Below are 18,682 nucleotides of genomic sequence, written 5' to 3'. Positions count from 1 at the left end.
AATGTTTACAGGGTGCCACTCTCCATTTTAGCAATTTTATATATCACAGTGCAACAAAGGAGAAATATTAAAAATCACACAAAATAAAACATTTACACAGTGCAATATAAGCTTGCTCCCTATCAAATGCCATGACCGTAAAAAAAGTTATTTCCTTGCATAACATGTTACACCAAAAATTTTGATACATAGAAACATATAACACAATGCTTCATGATGCACATACAAGACACCTTCTAAATCAACAAGTCACACAGAAATTTACAATAAGTATGATGCACATGAAACCACAAGACACTCTCTAAATCAACAAGTCACACAGATATTTACAATAAGTATGATGCAAATGAAACATGCTTTCTGAAACATCACTGCATCCTAGAAAAGCTAACATTTCCAAATTTTCTGTGATATGATCATCATATTCTTACTTTACTCAACAATTTTAATTTAAAACTTTAATCTTGTGATCAATTTACTTTTTTTCACTTTAGTAACAATTACTAATTAGAATTATAATGTATAAATCAATACGCCTAATACTGTTGCGTACAAAGAAATAAGAAAGACTGGTGGAGTTTTAGGGTAGTATCTAAATCATTATGTTTTCACCCATGAACCAAAAAGCCTATTTTTCACATACATTTAAATTATAAGTTATATATGAATCTACGAAATATATCGGGCGTGCAGTATATCAAATCTGAACATGTAGAATTGGCATAGTCCGAGCAACCGTTTACAAGTCCGTTGAAACCAAAGCCTTCATATCTGCAAAAATAAAATGAAATGTACACGCATGATGAAGCTTATAATCGACCATGTTTGTGCATTTAATGTTCTGAAAATTACTTGGGCTCAAACAGTTTATAAGTAGCAATAATATATATGGCATACCAGAAAATACTTAGCTCCGTGCTCCAGACCTTCCTGGATGACCCCCCATTCATTTACGAGCACAGACCTGCCAGAGGAATCAAAGGGAAGTTTGTCCCCGAAGAAAGCCCTGGAGTTTATCGGCCCCATAGGGACAACAATTGGACGATCATCGATGCAAACAGTTATTACATATGGGTGGGAATTAACGATTGAATCCTGTACGTTTTCTTTTCCTGCAGACCAAATTTAATATTAGTAATGGTGAAGACAAATATTTATATAAAACAGAAATGCGGTACTGTACGTACATATGGGCAGCCTCATCTTCAGTTACTACATGCTAATAATATTGTAATAGAGGTACTTTTAGAGCAATATGTACCTTGATTCAAAAATCTTTGGGCGCCATCTGCTACTTCCTCTCCTATTGCTGGCACGTTAATAAGGTCATTATAATTACTTATTTTATCGTACACTACCTGCCCATTATATTGCTGTCCGGCAAATGAAGAATTGAGCACAGCAGACGAGAAGTATTGGCCTTCAATGTTATTGTGTATGGCATTTGCCAGAGGACTATTAGAAAGTTCTGTCATAGTTTTAGACTGATCAGATGTTGATGTTGTTGACATAGATAAACTCGAAGATGGGTTCCCAGTCTCAGTGCTAGAATTGTATCTTTGTGCAGCTTGCAGTTGCCGTTGTCTTCGTTTTATTTTGGATTTTCTGTTCTGGAACCAGTAAAATATATTGGTATCATGAACTTCTCCAAATTGCTCCAGCCGAGCTCTGATTGTTTTTATTTGTTCCCTTGGCGGGTTGACAATTCCGGAATTGAACATAGCCTCCAGGATCCGGATCTGTTCTGGTTTTCGAATCCATCTTAATTTAAAACTTGTTTAAAACTCAGCTAATAATTTAAAATAAAAAAACATATACAAAATCCCATAAAACATCCTCAAAAATCTTAATCAAATGAAATGCTCCAATACTCCAGAAGAAAAAATGACGAAAACCTTTTTTTTATTCCAAAAAGCCACGAATATGGTATGAACCTTTAAATTTCAATTTTAAGCTATATTAAAAATGAACTAGAATAAATTTTGTTTATTAGAAATATATAGGGAAAATCTAAAATTATATTAAAGACATTGTTTTTAAAAAGAAAAAACAGTTTCATTAATATTATAATATTATTACCCGGATGCGGGTGGCAACTTGATAAACAGCGATGGGCAGCTGGCATGTTAAGGTGGTCTGCCAGACGGCCACACAAGGCGGCTCTGCCAGGCATTAATGCCTTTAAAGGCCGAGGAGAAGGTTGTGCAGACTCGAGATGGGTTCGCCCGAGGGGACTTAACTGCATTGTACGCTAATTCGTTGGGGTTCGTTATGGAGGCATCCAGAGAATTCCGAAAAGAGGATTACTTAACGGCGTATCTGCTCCAGTTTGGGTATGCTTGGTGTATTGTTATGTTGTGCTTTGAGCAGAGTGGAGAGGAGACGATCTCTGGCAGTGTGCGCAGAGGCCTCACCTCTCCTCAGAGTATGCTCTCTCGACCTTGGCAGGCTAAAATTATAGTGAGGACTCATACTTTGGTTCAGGTTTCTACTAGGCCGGTTCTGGGGGGCAGAGTTCAGGCTCTGCGTTTGGATACTCGGCCTCCCACTGTAAATAGCTCTCAAGTTTCCCTGCTCATGGCGCCGAGACAGCGTGGGGTTCAGAGAAGAGGGGGTGTTTGGGGAATTAGTCGAAGACATGAGGTTCAAGCAAGGGCAATTCAGCCGCTGGCTATGGTAGCGCCTCCGTCTTCTCCTTCAGAGGAGTGAGACCAACTAGATAGTCAAGTGCATACATCTCGTTTCACATTCAGATGCCGGAGAAATCAATCACGGGTGTCTCTGCTGATAACTGTAATCGCGACGGAGGAAGAAGATGAAGACTCCGACAGCCAGGAGGAAGACGGTGGGGAGCTGGCTCAGACTGGTAATGCCCAAGCGAGGGAGGAAATTGGCAATGTCGTTATTCCTCCTCCAGGCGCTGTCAATCCTGAGGAGCATGCTCTTGATCTGGGTTCGCTTCAGCAGCCAGCACACCCACCGGATTCCCAACAGCCAGTGAACGAAGATGCAACTATGCCAGATTTCGACAGCAAAGCATAAGGTGAGCCTTCGAAGGCTAAATTACTGCTGCTCAATGGTCAAGTTTTGGAGTTTTGGAGGGGTCTCTTCTCTTTCCGAGATGCCCAGGTTTTGTTTTTGGGGTAGAGGAATGCCGAGAATTCGCAGTGTTTCCAGATCTCTGGAATCACTTGTCTTCCTTCCCTCAAGTGCCGCGATGATATCAACAGCAAAGGTTCTTTGGTTCTACAATTCTGCTGCTGTTGTTCTTTTTGGAGGAATCTCTCTTGTAAGTCAGAGGACTACCTGTTTCTGTTTTGCTCATGCTTACTTCTACTACTTCTATCTTTGTAATTCAGGTAGCCTTGCGTACCTGCTATGCTCTTCAGACAGAGGGTGGCCTTATCCATCCTCAGAGGCTAGTACCTCTTTGTAAATATTTTCTTTCTTTATTAATACAATAGCTTAGTCTTTACATAGAATTAAAAAAAATATTATAATATTATTATTATCATTATTATTATACAATATAGGTATAATAATGGTCGTTAAGGGAGTAGACTCTTCTAAAATCATCGGTATTGTAAGAGATCTACAGATAGAAAAGAATTAATCCTTTAGCCTCTCAACGTGAGAATTCATCGATAGAATGGTCCCGGAAGGGAGTAGACTCCTCTAAAATCATTAGTATTGTAAGAGATCGTCATATAGAAAATAATTAATCATTTAGATCGATAGTGGCCAAATCCTGCAATGCAACATCTAACTGATGGAATGAAGTTCGTGAGCCTGCCAAACTTGCATAGAAACCCTAGCCTCGCATCAGAGTATCAACATGGAATTCAGTAAGAATTCATCGACAGAATGGTCCGGGAAGGGAGTAGACTCTTCTAAAATCATGAGTATTGTAAGAGATCTTCATATAGAGAAGAATTAATCCTTTAGATCGATAGTGGCCAAAGCCTGCAATGCAACATCTAACTGATGGGATGAAGTTCCTGAGCCTGCCAGCCTTGCATAGAAACCGTAGTCTCGCATCAGAGTATCAACTTGGAATTTAGTAACAACTTTGCAAATAATCATGTTACATAGAGGGAAATTTTAAATTATTCTTTCGTACTAAGAATGAATATTCATCCTATTAGTGTTGTTTATATTGGAAAATTACTCCCAACCAAGTCATTCAACGATTGAGAGCAGTTATTGTCAAAAAGTACGCAAGCACATCAAAGTTGTTTTTTATAGTAAGGATAGGATTTTGTGTATAGGTTGAAGGAAGGTTAAGTTAATGTTTTGCAGGTCTGAGTAGGAAGAGTTGATGAGTATTAAAGTGTTACTGTTCATTAAAATAAAAATAACAAAAAAATATAATTTATGTGGCTCAACTATAAGTTGTCTTTATGTTGTCCCTTGGGCTTTAGATTGACATTGAATGGGTGCATTGTTAAGTCACTCCTTGCTATAGGTCACTAGTTCAAATCCCCAGTGGATGCTTACCTACCAAAAAGAAATAACTTGTCTTTATGTTTTTGTAGTTTCATGAAAACGTTAACACAAAAAATTAGTTTATGTGACTCACTGCCATAACTTGTCTTATGTTTTGTCCTTTCATGAAAAGGTTAAGTGTGTCCCACAACTGATATGAACTATCACAATTTGTATTTGTGTTTTTGGATAGTGAAGAGGATCATAGCACTAGTTCAAATCCCGAGTGGATGCTTACCTACCAAAAAGAAATAACTTGTCTTTATGTTTTTGTAGTTTCATGAAAAACTTAATACAAAAAATTAGTTTATGTGACTCACTGCCATAACTTGTCTTATGTTTTGTCCTTTCATGAAAAAGTTAAGTGTGTCCCACAAGTGATATGAACTATCACAATTTGTATTTGTCTTTTTGGATAGTGAAGAGGAGCATAGGAGCAAAGTATTTACACTGGATTAAAGTTTTGGGGGGAAATAGGATAGAGGGGTTTTACAATATACCTCTCTATAAAATATTAATATAAAGTACTTTGTTTGCAGGATGTCATTTTTAGCTTTAAAGTGTATGCATCACTTTTTTTACCTCATTTTAGTATATTTCACTTTGTTTTACAATGTGTTGTTACTCCCTTTTACTCTGTTGTTATTGTGTATGTTGTTAAATTTTTAGGTTTTACTTTTTACGTAGAAAATAAACACTCCTATCTAAAGACGTTTTTTTCTTTCATAGTTAAATATGGCTGCAACATCAATCACAAGTTTGAACAACCCACAAATACCTCAAAATTATGATTATTGGTCTATTAGAATTGAGGCCTTGTTTTCTTCTCAAGATATTTGGGATTTGGTGGAGAATGGATTGCCATAACCAGGTGATGCAACAAAATAAAATGTTTTGTCATAAGAATAAAAATATTTGTTGAGAGAAAATAGGAAGAAGATTCAAAAACCCTCTTCCACATATTTCAAGTTGTGCATGAGAGCATATTTCCAAGGATTGTAACAACAACAAAATCTAAACAAACATGAGATATTCTTCATACAACCTATCAAGGCATGACAAAAGTGAGGATAACAAAGATACAAATGCTATGCAGAGACTTTGAGTCAATTTGTATGAAAGAGTCTCACAATATATACTCATTTTCACACAAGTAATTGGACTAGTTACTCAAGTTAGGTCTCATGGTGAGAGAGTTGAAGATAGGAGGATAGTTCAGAACATTTTAAGAATTTTTCCATCAAGTTTTGACCCTATTGTTCTAACCATGTAAGGGACAAAAGATCTCTCACAATTTTCAGTGGTCGAGATTCAAGCACAAGTGATTTTTCATGAGCATAGCCTCAATAGAACATCAAATACTTCATTGTAGCATGTATTGAAGACACAAGTTTCCATAAGTCAAGGTAGAGGCAGAGGAACAAGAAGAAGTCCACATAGAGGTGGAAGAGGAAGCCGTTCAAGCTTAAGTGGAAGAGGTAGCAATCAAAATACAAATCAAGTTTCAAGCCAAAATCAAGCTCAAGGTGAGAGATATGATAAATCTCAAGTTCAGTGCAATTACTGTAAGAAATATTGTCATTATGCAAATGAATTTAGGAAGAAACAAGACGATCTTAGTAACAAAGAAAATGAAAATTTCCCAAAGGAAAATCAAAACCAAGGCAAATGTTTTTAGCTTGCAACGTAGCACAAGAGAAGAAAAAGGATGTATGGATTTAGATTTAGGGTTTAACAACGAGATGACATGGAAAATATGAATGTTTTCCAATCTAAATGAAAGTGTGAAATCTCAAGTGACATTAGTGACTGATAATAAAGTGTTTATTATGGACAAAGCAAGAGTCAACATTCTAACATAGAAATGGCAGAAGAAAATATTTCACATGTATATTGTTTCCCAATTTTGAAGAAAAATTTCATAAGCATTGAACAACTTATGCAAGAGGGCTAAAATGTTTGTTTCAAAATTGGTGAATGCACAATTTTGGATAAATTTCCAAGCAACAAGTTGATTGTAAAAGTGAAAATGACAAGCAATAGAATGTTTCCCCTTAAAATAAAACCATATTTGAATGCAGAAGGTGCAAAAGAACAACTATCAGTGGATTGCCAAGATGAAAGAAAGATATCTATTGTTACGCAAACAAATTTTCAAGCAGAGGTTAAAGATGAAAACCGGTTATGACATATTTGGTCATCTTAATTTTGGAGGTATAAATTTGTTGCATAAGAAAGCCATGCTGAAGGGATTGTCACTCATATAAAAATTGAACACTTTATGTGAAGGATACATCTTGTGAAAACAACATAGAGAATCATTTCTTGCATGAAAGTAAATAAGCGGAAAGACATGCTGACACATTGTCCATTGATATTTATGTAGAACAATACATACACCATCAATTGGTGGCAACTATTCTTTTTTTGCATTCGTAGATGATTATGCTGGGAAGACATGGGTCTAACTCTTAAGGTAGAAGACTAAAGTGTTTGAGTTCTTCCGATAATACAAACAACTTGTTGAGAAGAAAAGTGGACACTACATCAATGTCTCGATGACTGACAGAGGTAGAGAATACATCTAAAATGACTTCCCTCAGTTCTACAAGGAGGACAATATTCAAAAACAATTTACAATGTATACACGTGAACATAAGAAAAGAAAAATAAGACCATTATGGAAATGGAAAGGAGTATGTTAAAGGAAAAGCATTTGCCAAATGATTATTGGGATGAAGTTGTCACTTCCACAAGATATGTTATAAATAGGTTTCCAACTAAAAGTGTGAAGAATATGATTCATGAAGAAGCATTGAGGGGAAAGAAGCATAATGTATTTCACATGAGATTGCTTGGATGTGTGGCTTATGTGCATGTCGTGGATGAATTGAGGAAGAATTTTGACAAAAACGGGGAGAAATGCATATTTGTTGGATATAGTGATGAATCAAAGGCTTACAAGCTGTATAATCCATTAACCAAGAAGGTCATAATCAAGAGAGATGTCCAGTTCATAGAAGAGCAAGCATGGGATGGAAGTTTGGAGAAAACAATCAATGTAACAACAAGTACACCACAAGAAAAAAAAAAGAACTGAAAAAAACAAGTAATTCATCATTGGTGACTCCTCCTACACCAATTTGATATCAACAAACTAGTTGTCAAGTGACACCATGAGGAATAAATAGGACAATGTCATGCAATCAAGAAAATACTACTCCAAGCGCACTTGAGAGACTCACAACTTTGTCTTCTCCAAGAATAATTTCAAGTCATATGTCCTATCCATATTTTGCAAGAAAGAGAAGACAAAGATTTAAAAATTGAAGTGAAATTTATGAGAAAAATTAAGTTGACAGTAGTGAAGGTTTGAATTCTCTATTTGCACTATTTTGTCATGTAGATGATCTAATTCATTTTCAAGATGTTCTTACAGAATAAAAATGGGTTGCAATAATGAATGAAGGAATGAGAGAAATAGAAAGGAATGACACATGGGAGTTAGGAGACCTTTCGAAAGGAAAATAAGGCATGGGTTTCAAATGGTTCTGTAAGGCAAACACCAATGTTGAAGGAAATATAGAAAGGCTAAAATAAAGGTTGCTTGTGAGAAGATACAAGAAAAAGTATGGAAGATATTATGTAGAGACATTTGTGCCAATTGAAGGAATGGAAACACTACATACATTGATATCAATAGTTGCACAGCATAGATGGAAGGTGTACAAAATAAACGTCAAGTCAACATTCTTGAATGGAGTGTTGAAAGAGGAAGTATATGTGGATAAGGCATTGGGTTGTGAGGTGCAAGGTCAAGAAGACAAAGTGTATAGACTGAAGAAAACTCTTTATGGGTTGAAGTAATTACTGCGTTCATGGTACAACATGATAGATGCGTACTTATGAGAAAATGGCTTTGAAAAATTTGATGCTGAGCCTACTCTATACATAAAAGAGAGTGACACTAAGATTCTTATTGTTGTTATATATGTAGATGATATTATTTTCACTCTGAATAATTACATCCTAATTTTTTATTTCAAAGAAGTCATGAAAAGTGAGTTTGAAATGATAGATTTTGAGTTGTTAAGGTTAGTTTTGCACATAGAAGCTAAGACAATATAAAATGAGATATTTACTTCTCAAGAAAAGTATGCCTCCTACATTTTGAAGAGGTTTAATATGTAGAACAACAAAAGTACACCAACTCGAACTCTGATGGGGTTGAAATTAAGAAAATAAGATTGTAACATAAAAGAAGGTTGCAATGACAATGGGTAGTGCAATAAGAGTGTCAATCCAACATTATAAGAAAGTGTGGTTGGTAGCTTGATGTATTTAACGACAACTAGGCCTGATATAATGTATGTAGTGATCTTGGTGTCAAGATTCATGGGGACACCAAAGGATTCACATTAGAAACAAGCCGAAAAATTACTAAGGTATGTCAAAGGGACAAACGAATATGATGTTTTATACACTTTAGTAATTGATTTCAAGTTGATTGGTTACACTGATAGTGATTGGGCAAGAAGTGTTGATGATAAAAATAATATGTTAGGCTATGTATTTCACATGGACTTGGGATCCCTTTCTTAGGATTCCAAGAAGTAGGTAGTAGTGTAACTGTCAACAACAAAAGTTGAATATGTCACTACAACAAATGCAGAATATCAAGTAGTTTAGATGAGAATAATTTTGAACGATTTATGGCAGGAACAATAATGAAATACAATAGTTTACTCTAACAATAATTATGCAATTTTGTTCTCCACGAATTTTGTTTTCCAGAAAACCAACAAACGCATTCACACTAAGTATCATTTTATTAGAGAGTTTATTAATGATGGAGAAATTGTTTTGCAACATTGAATATCATAGGAGTAATTTGCAAACATATTCATAAAGCCATTCAAAAGATATAAATTTGTCCATCTGAGAGATTATTTGGGTATGGTAAATATCGGTGGTTGTGATTAAGGGGGAGTCTTGGAAGATTACTCCCAAGCACCTCATTAAATGACTCACAACAACCATTCTCAAAAAGTAGACAAGTAGATGAGCAAGTTGTCTTTTGCAGCAGGGAGTAGATTTTGTGTGTTGGGTCCCCATAATACTAGTGATTACCCCATTACTATTGTAGTTATACCCTTTATTTACATTGTTGTGCCCCCATTGCCCCCATATTGTTATTAATGTGCCCATATAATCCCTCTATTGTAATTTTTGTGGCTTTATATTATTATTGTTAGGTCGGTTGGATTATATTGTGACTCCTTAGACTCCTATATATAGAAAGGAGGTTTTGTCATTTGAATCATCCAAGAATTGTTCATTTATGTAATGTAAAGGAGGTTGCCCCCTCAAAGAGGCTGAATTCTCAGGCGTTGATCTATCTTTTCTATATTTTCTTGAGCTGGTTTCATAACATTTGTTATCAGAGCTTTGGATTCTAGGGTTTCGTTGCTCCAAACATGTCATCGTGGCATTTTCGCTATAACTTATTTTCTTTGACGTTTCAGAAATCGCAAAAAAAATCCATTTGAGAAGAAATCACGCTGAACCTTGGGTTCGAATTTTAGAGATTTTCGCGCGATATTTTTGGAGATATGATCTGAGGAAGTTGGTCTTTTTGCAGACTCCTGAATTACACTCAAAACAGGTGACCTAGGGAAAATCGTCATAATTTTCTTTCTGAGCATCAGATTGAAATTTCGTAAGAAGGTACAGAAAGCGCACGGACTGTAGTTTTACTTTATATATTTTTCAAATTCAAAGGTTGAAACAGTGACACGTGGCACTTCATACATTTTCGCTCTACTGAACTATTCTATAATCAGGTCACTGCGGGAGATTGTGCATAACGCTTCCTTGGAGAATCTAATTTGGATCAGACTAGTGGCATTGGAAAGAGGACATAGAAGGCTACTACAGGTCACAATTTCAGAACTGGATGATTTGAAATTACAGAGATACATCAGACTCAATATCAGGCTTCTACAAAGTAAAAAAAGGTGTGTAGTTTTTTTTAAATTTTGCATAAGCTTGGTTTGAAGGAATTCAAAGGGCATAGTAAAGTATTATTATCGGTAACTAATGCCCCGAGAAAAGAAAATGCAAACTCCTAGTAAGGAACCTGAAAGCTCTAGCATGACTCATGAAGAAGAGGAAGAAATGCTACATGATATATCAAAATTACAAGAACAAGTGCAACAAATGTCACGCTCACAAAAGCTAATAGATGTTAAGATAAATGGCATGGAATCTAAGATAAAGGGCATGGAAGCTAAGATGGATGATCTGAAGGCAGATTTGAGGACATATTTGAAGACAGACATGGCAGATTTGAAGACAGATTTGACAAATTTTCTACAGGAAATACTTACTAATGGTGAAAAGGTTGTAAAGGAAACTCATGATGTGAACAAAAGAAATGTTAATCATGATTCCATAGACTCTAATGTTGGATCGAAGACCCACCATATTCCAAAAATCGATATGAGGAAGTTTGATGGCAAGGATCCCGCCACATGGATATTACAGATGGAGCAGTTCTTTGATCTCAATAATGTGAAAAACACACAAAAGGTACGTATGGCAACTTTATATTTGGAACCAAATCAGTTTGTATGGTATCAATGCCTTTGTTCTCGTAAATAGTTTATCACTTGGGCAATTTTTACAGAAGAATTGATAGCACATTATGAGGATACAAAAAGCAACACTTTTTTTAGCCGATTGATAAGTCTCAAACAAAAAGGTTCAATAATGGAGCACATTGAGGAGTTCCAAAAATTGAAAATAAGGGTAAAAGATATTCCAGAGGAGCATAGGGTTGATGTGTTCATAGGGTCTTTAAAGGATAATATCCAACATGATGTTCGACTTTGGGAACCTGATTCATTAGAGAAGGCATTCAGGTTAGCAAGAAAAAAGGAAAGCAAAATTATGGCAACCAGGAAGCATACCACTCACAACTATAAAGACGGAAGTGTAGTTGCCCCTAGTCTTCCACAACCTATAATGTTTACACCACAACAATTGGAAGAAAAAAGAGCAAAAGGGCTTTGTTATAGTTGTGATAGCAAATACACTAAAGGTCATAAGTGTGCTGAGAAGAAATTATTCTACATAGATTGTGAAGATGAAGAAGAAAAGGAGCAAGAAAGGTCAAAAGAACAGGATATGCTCCAGGAACAAAGACTAGATGAAGAACAAATAAATCTGACCATATCTTGTAATGCATTGGCGGGAATTACCACTCCTCAACCATCAAGATAGAAGGACAAATCAAGAAGAAAAAGGTAATAGTGTTGATTGATTTAGGAATCACCCACAATTTTATTCATTGTAGGGTAGCAAAAGAATTGAATTGCTTCGTATATCCAGCACCAGAGTGTCAAGTGATGATTGCAAATGGAGGAAAAATAAATTGCTCTGGAAAGTGCCATAATATCAAGCTATCCATGGGAGAATATGTATTGACTAGCCCAATGCTTTCCATTCCAATGGGAGGTGTTGATGTTGTACTAGGAGTCCAATAGCTACAATCCTTGGGTACAATAGCTTTTAATTTTCAAGAACTTTTCATCAAATTTTCTACGGAAGGAAAGGAATTTGAACTAAGGGTTAAGAAGGAATTTTTTTGGGATGGCCTTAAATCAGATATTCAAAAGTTTGTGGCAGAATGCTTGGTTTACCAACAAAATAAAGTTGAAACAATTAAGACACCGGGTCTATTACAACCTTTATCCATTCCAAGCCAATGTTGGGGGGAAGTATCAATGGATTTTATCACAGGTTTACCAAAGTCTGAGGGAAAGAGTGTCATCATGGTGGTAGTTGACAGAATTACCAAGTATGCACACTTTTGTTCATTATCACATCCATTTAGAGCCAGTACAGTTTCTACTACATTTACGGAAACAATTCAAAAGGTACATGGAAACTCAAAGATTATTGTAAGTGACAGAGATCCCATTTTCACTGGAAATTTTTGGACAAAATTATTTTCTCGTCTTGGTACTCAGTTAGCTCATAGCTCATCTTATCATCCTCAATCTGATGGGCAAACTAAGATAGTAAACAAATGTTTGGAAGGATATCTTCGTTGCTTTGTATCTGATAAACAGACACAATGGGTCAAATGGTTGCCTCTGGCTGAATGGTGGTATAACACTTCCTTTCATACAACAACAAAAATGACCCCATTTATGGCACTTTATGGGCATCAACCACCATCCATCACATCATATTTAAGAGAAAATTCTAAGGTTCAGGCAGTGGAACATCACATCGAACATCAACAATAAGTCCTCCAACTCTTAAAGGATAACCTCGTGTTGGCACATAATAGAATGAAACAACAGGTAGATCAACATCGTAGTGAAAGAAGTTTTGATGTAGGTGATTGGGTATTCCTACGACTACAACCATATAAGCGAATGTCCCTCAAGCAAGCTAAGAAGGATAATAAATTATCGCCAAAGTATTATGGTTCGTACAAGGTGTTGCAGAATATTGGTACTATGGCATACAAATTGGAGCTTCCTGCAGCTTCTCGATTGCACCTAGTCTTCCATGTTTCATGCTTAAAGAAGGTTATAGGCAACAAGCTCCCAGTTCAAACAATATTTCCAGAACTTGACGACGAAGGAAAAATTATATTGGAACCGGAAGCAGTTATAGAAACAAGAACTCGACAGTTACGAAATCGATCAATTTCAGAGTACCTTATCAAGTGGAAGAACTTATCCGTTGAAGATTCCACATGGGAGGATGAGAATTTTATGCAGAAATATCCAGAACTACTCATGCGTTGAGGACAACACTTTTTTGAAGGAGAGGGGCATGTTGGGTCCCCATAATACTAGTGATTACCCCATTACTATTGTAGTTATACCCCTTATTTATATTGTTGTGCCCCCATTGCCCTCATATTGTTATTAATGTGCCCATAGAATCCCTCTATTGTTATTTTTGTGGCTTTATATTATTATTCTTAGGTAGGCCGGATTATATTGTGACTCCTTAGACTCCTATATATAGAAAGGAGGTTTTTACATTTGAATCATCCAAGAATTGTTCATTTATGTAATGTAAATGAGGTTGCCCCCTCGAAGAGGCTGAATTCTAAGGCGTTGATCTATCTTTTCTATCTTTTCTTGAGCTGGTTTCATAACATTGTGTATGAGGAGAAGGAATGTCAAGTTAATTTGTTGCAGGCTTGAGGATGTAGAGTTGGTGAATATTAAGGTAGGTTGTTATTGCGGAGTAAATGAACCCATATAAAATCAATTTAAGTGATTCACTACCATAACTCACCTTTATGTTTTTTTCATGTTATGAAAAAGTTAAGTCGGTCACACAAGTAATATGAGGTATCAATATTTCTAAATTAACATATTAGGAAAATTATTTTGGACAATGAAGAAAAGCGATGTATTTATAAGGGATTGAAGGTCTACAAAACAAAAGAAGAGGAAAATGGGAGAGCATTTTTATAGGTTGGTATAGTATGTTACAACACAACACACAAAGCAGTTACAGTGTGTAAAATTTCTAGTTTTCATAACAACGAATGAGTTGAAGTCTCAATTTTTGTTTTTCATCATTCTTTCCATCCATAAAATATTAATATAAAGTACATTATTTGCATGCTCCAATTTCTAGCTTTAAAGTGAATATGTTATTTTACTATATTTTGCTACTCCTCTCAAGGAACTACCCACTAAAAAACAAACCTGATATTTGTTAATGTATGCTAAGAAAATCATTAACTACACTAATGGAAATCAAATAGTCACCATCCTCCAAATAATTTTTGTTCAAAATATCTATCCAACTTGTACATCCAATAGTTTTTTCAAAATGGAAGAGTGTTATCAAATTTTCACCTCGAGAGAAAAGGTCCAACACTCTGAGTAAATCCTCACCAATACATATGTAAATTCCTATTACATATAAGAGAACATAGTGAGGGATCCATACAAATATGCAAGATTTTTATGGCTTTGTATAGAATAAAATTGAGTTCCTATCTCGACAATGAATACTAAGATTACATTCTCAAGTCCCACAATAATATATCTACCAAGATGTGGTTGAAAACACACTTGACTCACACCACCATTGAGAAATCTTGAGCACCCACCCTGGCTAACATTTAAGGGATGTCACCCTCCCATTAGAATGCATTATTTAGAGACAAATCAAGAGACATTATAGTTATGGTATTATTAAAGTAGGTTCATAATATATATCATTAGATTCTCTACATACCAAACTTTAATTATAATGTCAATAGATGTATCTCAGTTTGTCAACATACGGTTCCAACACACATCAGTGATATAAAATAACTACTTTTCAATGGGACCTTAAGCTTTGAGAGTCAATGTTCTGAAACACCATGTTCTTCTCATGTCCAATGTTTTTCTCATGTCCGACACTAAAATTTAATTTCCATTAGAGGAAGTGTCTCCACAGAAACGTATTTTCATTGGACCAAATGCAACTAAACCCCAAAACGGAAAACCTTTGCTAATATCCATACACTAGACTTTTGTATCCATGGCATCAATAAAATGAATATAATATTGAGATATAGATGACGCAACATTATGACCTAAAAACCCATCTTCCAAAAAATAATCTATATCTATTGAAGTATTGGACAGTGAGGCAAGACCCAAAAATTGTTGGGTTGTGATGTGCCAGCCATGGGCATCATATCTCTATGGTTATTAGTAGATGTGGTTGAAGGTTCTAGGCTTTGGGAGGAATCAGTAGTACAAGTAGTTCATGAAATATTAGATGGGCTAGAAGATAACTTGGACGTTTTATTTTGTTTCCATTCGTTTTTTAGAGTTTATTTTGTTTCCATTGTGACTTTTAAAGCATACCAATGGTTACTATTAAAACAAATTTGATTGAGATATTCACACGAGCTAAAACACTAGCAACACTATCATAATCCACAACTTCCAATAGCATAGTTGTGAAAGGTAAATAACGTTTAGAGTTACCAAAAACATCAAATCCATTGTGAAGTTTTCCAGCTAGAAATAAGGTGAATGATAGATAACTCAAATGCTCGAGGAGGATGTGAAGCATGCAGGCAAGAGAGGTGGTATTTAGAATGATAATAAGGGATAACATGATCTTTGACATGGCCATATCTATTATAGGAAGTTTGTTGTGGTTTCCTTGTATCATAGATGTTGCAAGGGTCCTATTTTAATATGTCATTTCTACGATAAGAAATAGTTAGTTTTGAAAATTGGTAGCGGAATGAAAATATTCATAAATTCCAAAAGGTGTATGAATTGGCACCTACACCATATTGACAAAAAATGAACATGCTAGTAATGTGACCCAAATTTAATATACATGGTCAAAAATACCTACATCCTAGAATGCCATATAAGCGACAAGAAAACTAGTAGCCTCAATTCACTTACATGCTTAAGAGGATATACATACTAGAATTCTGTATCATGGAAATGTAAACTAGTAACTCCAATTTACTTTACATAGTCAAGAGAAACTACATGATAGAACACCATATCGTAGAAAAGTAAACTAATAGATAGTGTGATAATGTAAGTATGCCATGCCAATGCAAAACTAGCATATCATAGACCATCTTAATGCTATGGTTGTGGATGTGTTGTGATAGGGATGGTCAATGATTTAAGAAGAGTAAATGATGTTAAGTTCTTAATTTTGTTTTATATCATTAATGTAACCATCCATCCCTTCAATTGAAAATTTCAATGAAGCCATCACTCTTAAAATAGTGTAATGGAAATGAATGATAAGAGTTTAAGGTCATGTGTAGTAGACTTTCCCACATCAATTAGTGTTAGACAAATTATAGTAGAAGGAAATGTTTACAGTCAATAAACAAAATATTATACTAGGGCACTACCCTAACCCACTTGAGAAGATAAATAGATATTTAGATATCTAGGTAATTATTAGTAATGAGGCATATGTGTAATAGATATAGTGTAAAAACTGTAATTTTAGGAAAAGTTGTTAGAACATTCATCTGAATAGAAACTCATAGTCCTAATTCTTGCAAGGAATAAATTTCAAAGATTTCAAAGAAGTACACATAGCAGACCTAGTTCAAGAACTTCTCCAAGACCTCCTCAAACACTAAGACCTATTCCACAAAGAAAACCTCCTCCTCCCTCTCAATATAGAAGAGACATAAAAGATGGTCATTATCAAAATAGGTGTTCTCAAAGGAATGATGTTCGAAAAAGGAATGGTAAGAATAAGGCTCTTCTAGGTGACCTTAAAGAACCATCCAATAAGAGGAGACCTACAAATAGATATTTTAATTATGAATATTCATTCTATTCCAATTTTACGGGTTCTATTACATGTCATGATGAAAATTGGTTGGTGGACAATGGTGCCTCTAGTCACATAACTCGAAGTCGTGAAAATATACCTAAATTGGTTGAAAATAAGATAGATCAAACTATGCAGCTTAGAGATAATGGAGAGTACGAAGTTGAAGGAATTGGTTTTTCATCCTTCAAATTGGAATGAGGAGGTTATTTCCATATAAATAAGATTTTATATGTTCCTAGTTTGAAGAAGATCTTGTTGGCTATTTCATCTCTTAAATACAAAGGAAATAGAATTTCTTTCATTGAAGGAAACGTTCTAGTATGGAGAAGGAATCCTCCTTTGAAACTTCGAAGGTCATTGGTGTTTCAATTGGAGGCCTATATCATCTCCTTGTACACTCAATCCAAGCATTATTACAAAACACCACTGACTTTTATAAGATATGGAATCAAAGGTGACATCATGTTCATTATAAATCCTTGCCTATAATGAACTATTTTGTTAAAGGTGTACCTAAAATCAAGATTGAGCATGATGGAGTTTTCAAAGGATTTGCTCTGGGGAAAAAATGTATAAATTAATATAAATTTGCTACTGTTGATGAAATCAAACTAAAATCTAGAGATTACGAATTTCCTCAACAATATTATGCAATGAAAATCATAAATTTAGAAACACATGCAATGGCATACAGTCAGCAAAACCACAAGAACACAATGATTTTACAGGTGAACCCAATTGGGAAAAAAACCTTTTTTTCTTTTCATTAATCATACGAGAATGAAAAACTATTACAATGTCTTGCTTCGATCTTGAAGAACAACCTATATTGCAAACTTGTTCTTTTGTTTACTACCTTACTTTACCACCCACTTAGTCAATTCAAGGCCCTAAAGTGCTTATATTTCCTTGTGAAATCCTTTAGGAAATTATCTCCTAAAATATATAAAGTTCCTCCTATTTTCTTGTATAGTTCCCTAGGAATGATTCACCTACTTAACTACTAAACTTGTACACTCAACTAATATATAATTGATAATTACAATCTAACTTTTCCTCCACTCTAGCTGGGAAATTCTATTTCCATGCATATATGGGTTACTTTTAGTTGATTAACTAGTTTAACTAAGATATCACTAAGTTAACAATAGTTCTACTACTCAATTTACCTTCAACTTAGTCAACTAGTTACTTGAGCTTAGTTAACTTAGTCAAACTGAAAATAACTAAAATAGATTGCTAAATTTTAGCAACCACTACATGCAGAACTCCACTTCTACCCTATAACTCAATTTTACAAGAGTTAAATAGTATAAAAGACCATTTCACTCTATCTAACTTCCATCAAAGTCATCTTGTTGATGTGGTAAATCGAACTACTCAATTGGACTAAGGAAAAAGTCAATTTGAGCCTTTCTTACTACAATTTCTAACAATAATGTCAAAGGATGATGTAGTAGAAATGATATTAGATCCAAAGGAATCTTGGTTCTTATGAATTCTAATGTTTGTGGTCATATATCTCACAAATCCTTGGGTGGTCATTTATACTATGTCAATTTATCGATGATTACTCTCACAAAACATGTATTTATTTCTTGAAATACAAGGATGAAGTATTTCAAAAGTTTCAATAATTGAAGGCATTGGTTGAAAACTCTATAGGAAGAAGGCTAAATACTTTAAGATCTACCAATTCAGGAACATACATGTCCAACAAATTGATATGTTTCTCCAAGGATGTTAGAATTACAAGGGAGCTTATAGTACCCTAGTATCCTCAACAAAATGGAGTTGCTTAAGGGAGTCATAGGACTATTATGGA

General features: G+C 35.0%; 1 protein-coding gene across 1 annotated transcript; it reads right to left on the bottom strand.

Annotated features, from left to right (window-relative positions):
- Positions 1 to 650: 650 nt before the first annotated feature.
- LOC149159054 (WUSCHEL-related homeobox 8-like) lies at positions 651 to 2,173 on the bottom strand. Its single transcript, XM_089434178.1, has 4 exons — positions 2,080 to 2,173; positions 1,262 to 1,744; positions 908 to 1,112; positions 651 to 771 (listed from the first exon to the last, which is right to left on the bottom strand). Exons 1-4 carry the CDS (start codon positions 2,171 to 2,173, stop codon positions 651 to 653), a joined length of 903 nt encoding a protein of 300 aa, XP_089290304.1.
- Between the last annotated feature and the right edge of the window lie 16,509 nt (positions 2,174 to 18,682).

This window comes from Pinus tabuliformis, chromosome 5_2 (genome assembly GCF_031772625.1).
Source record: "Pinus tabuliformis cultivar Carrire ecotype Pingquan chromosome 5_2, CPIR1, whole genome shotgun sequence".
NCBI lineage: Eukaryota > Viridiplantae > Streptophyta > Pinopsida > Pinales > Pinaceae > Pinus > Pinus tabuliformis.
This window is presented reverse-complemented; position numbering and strand designations above follow the sequence as displayed.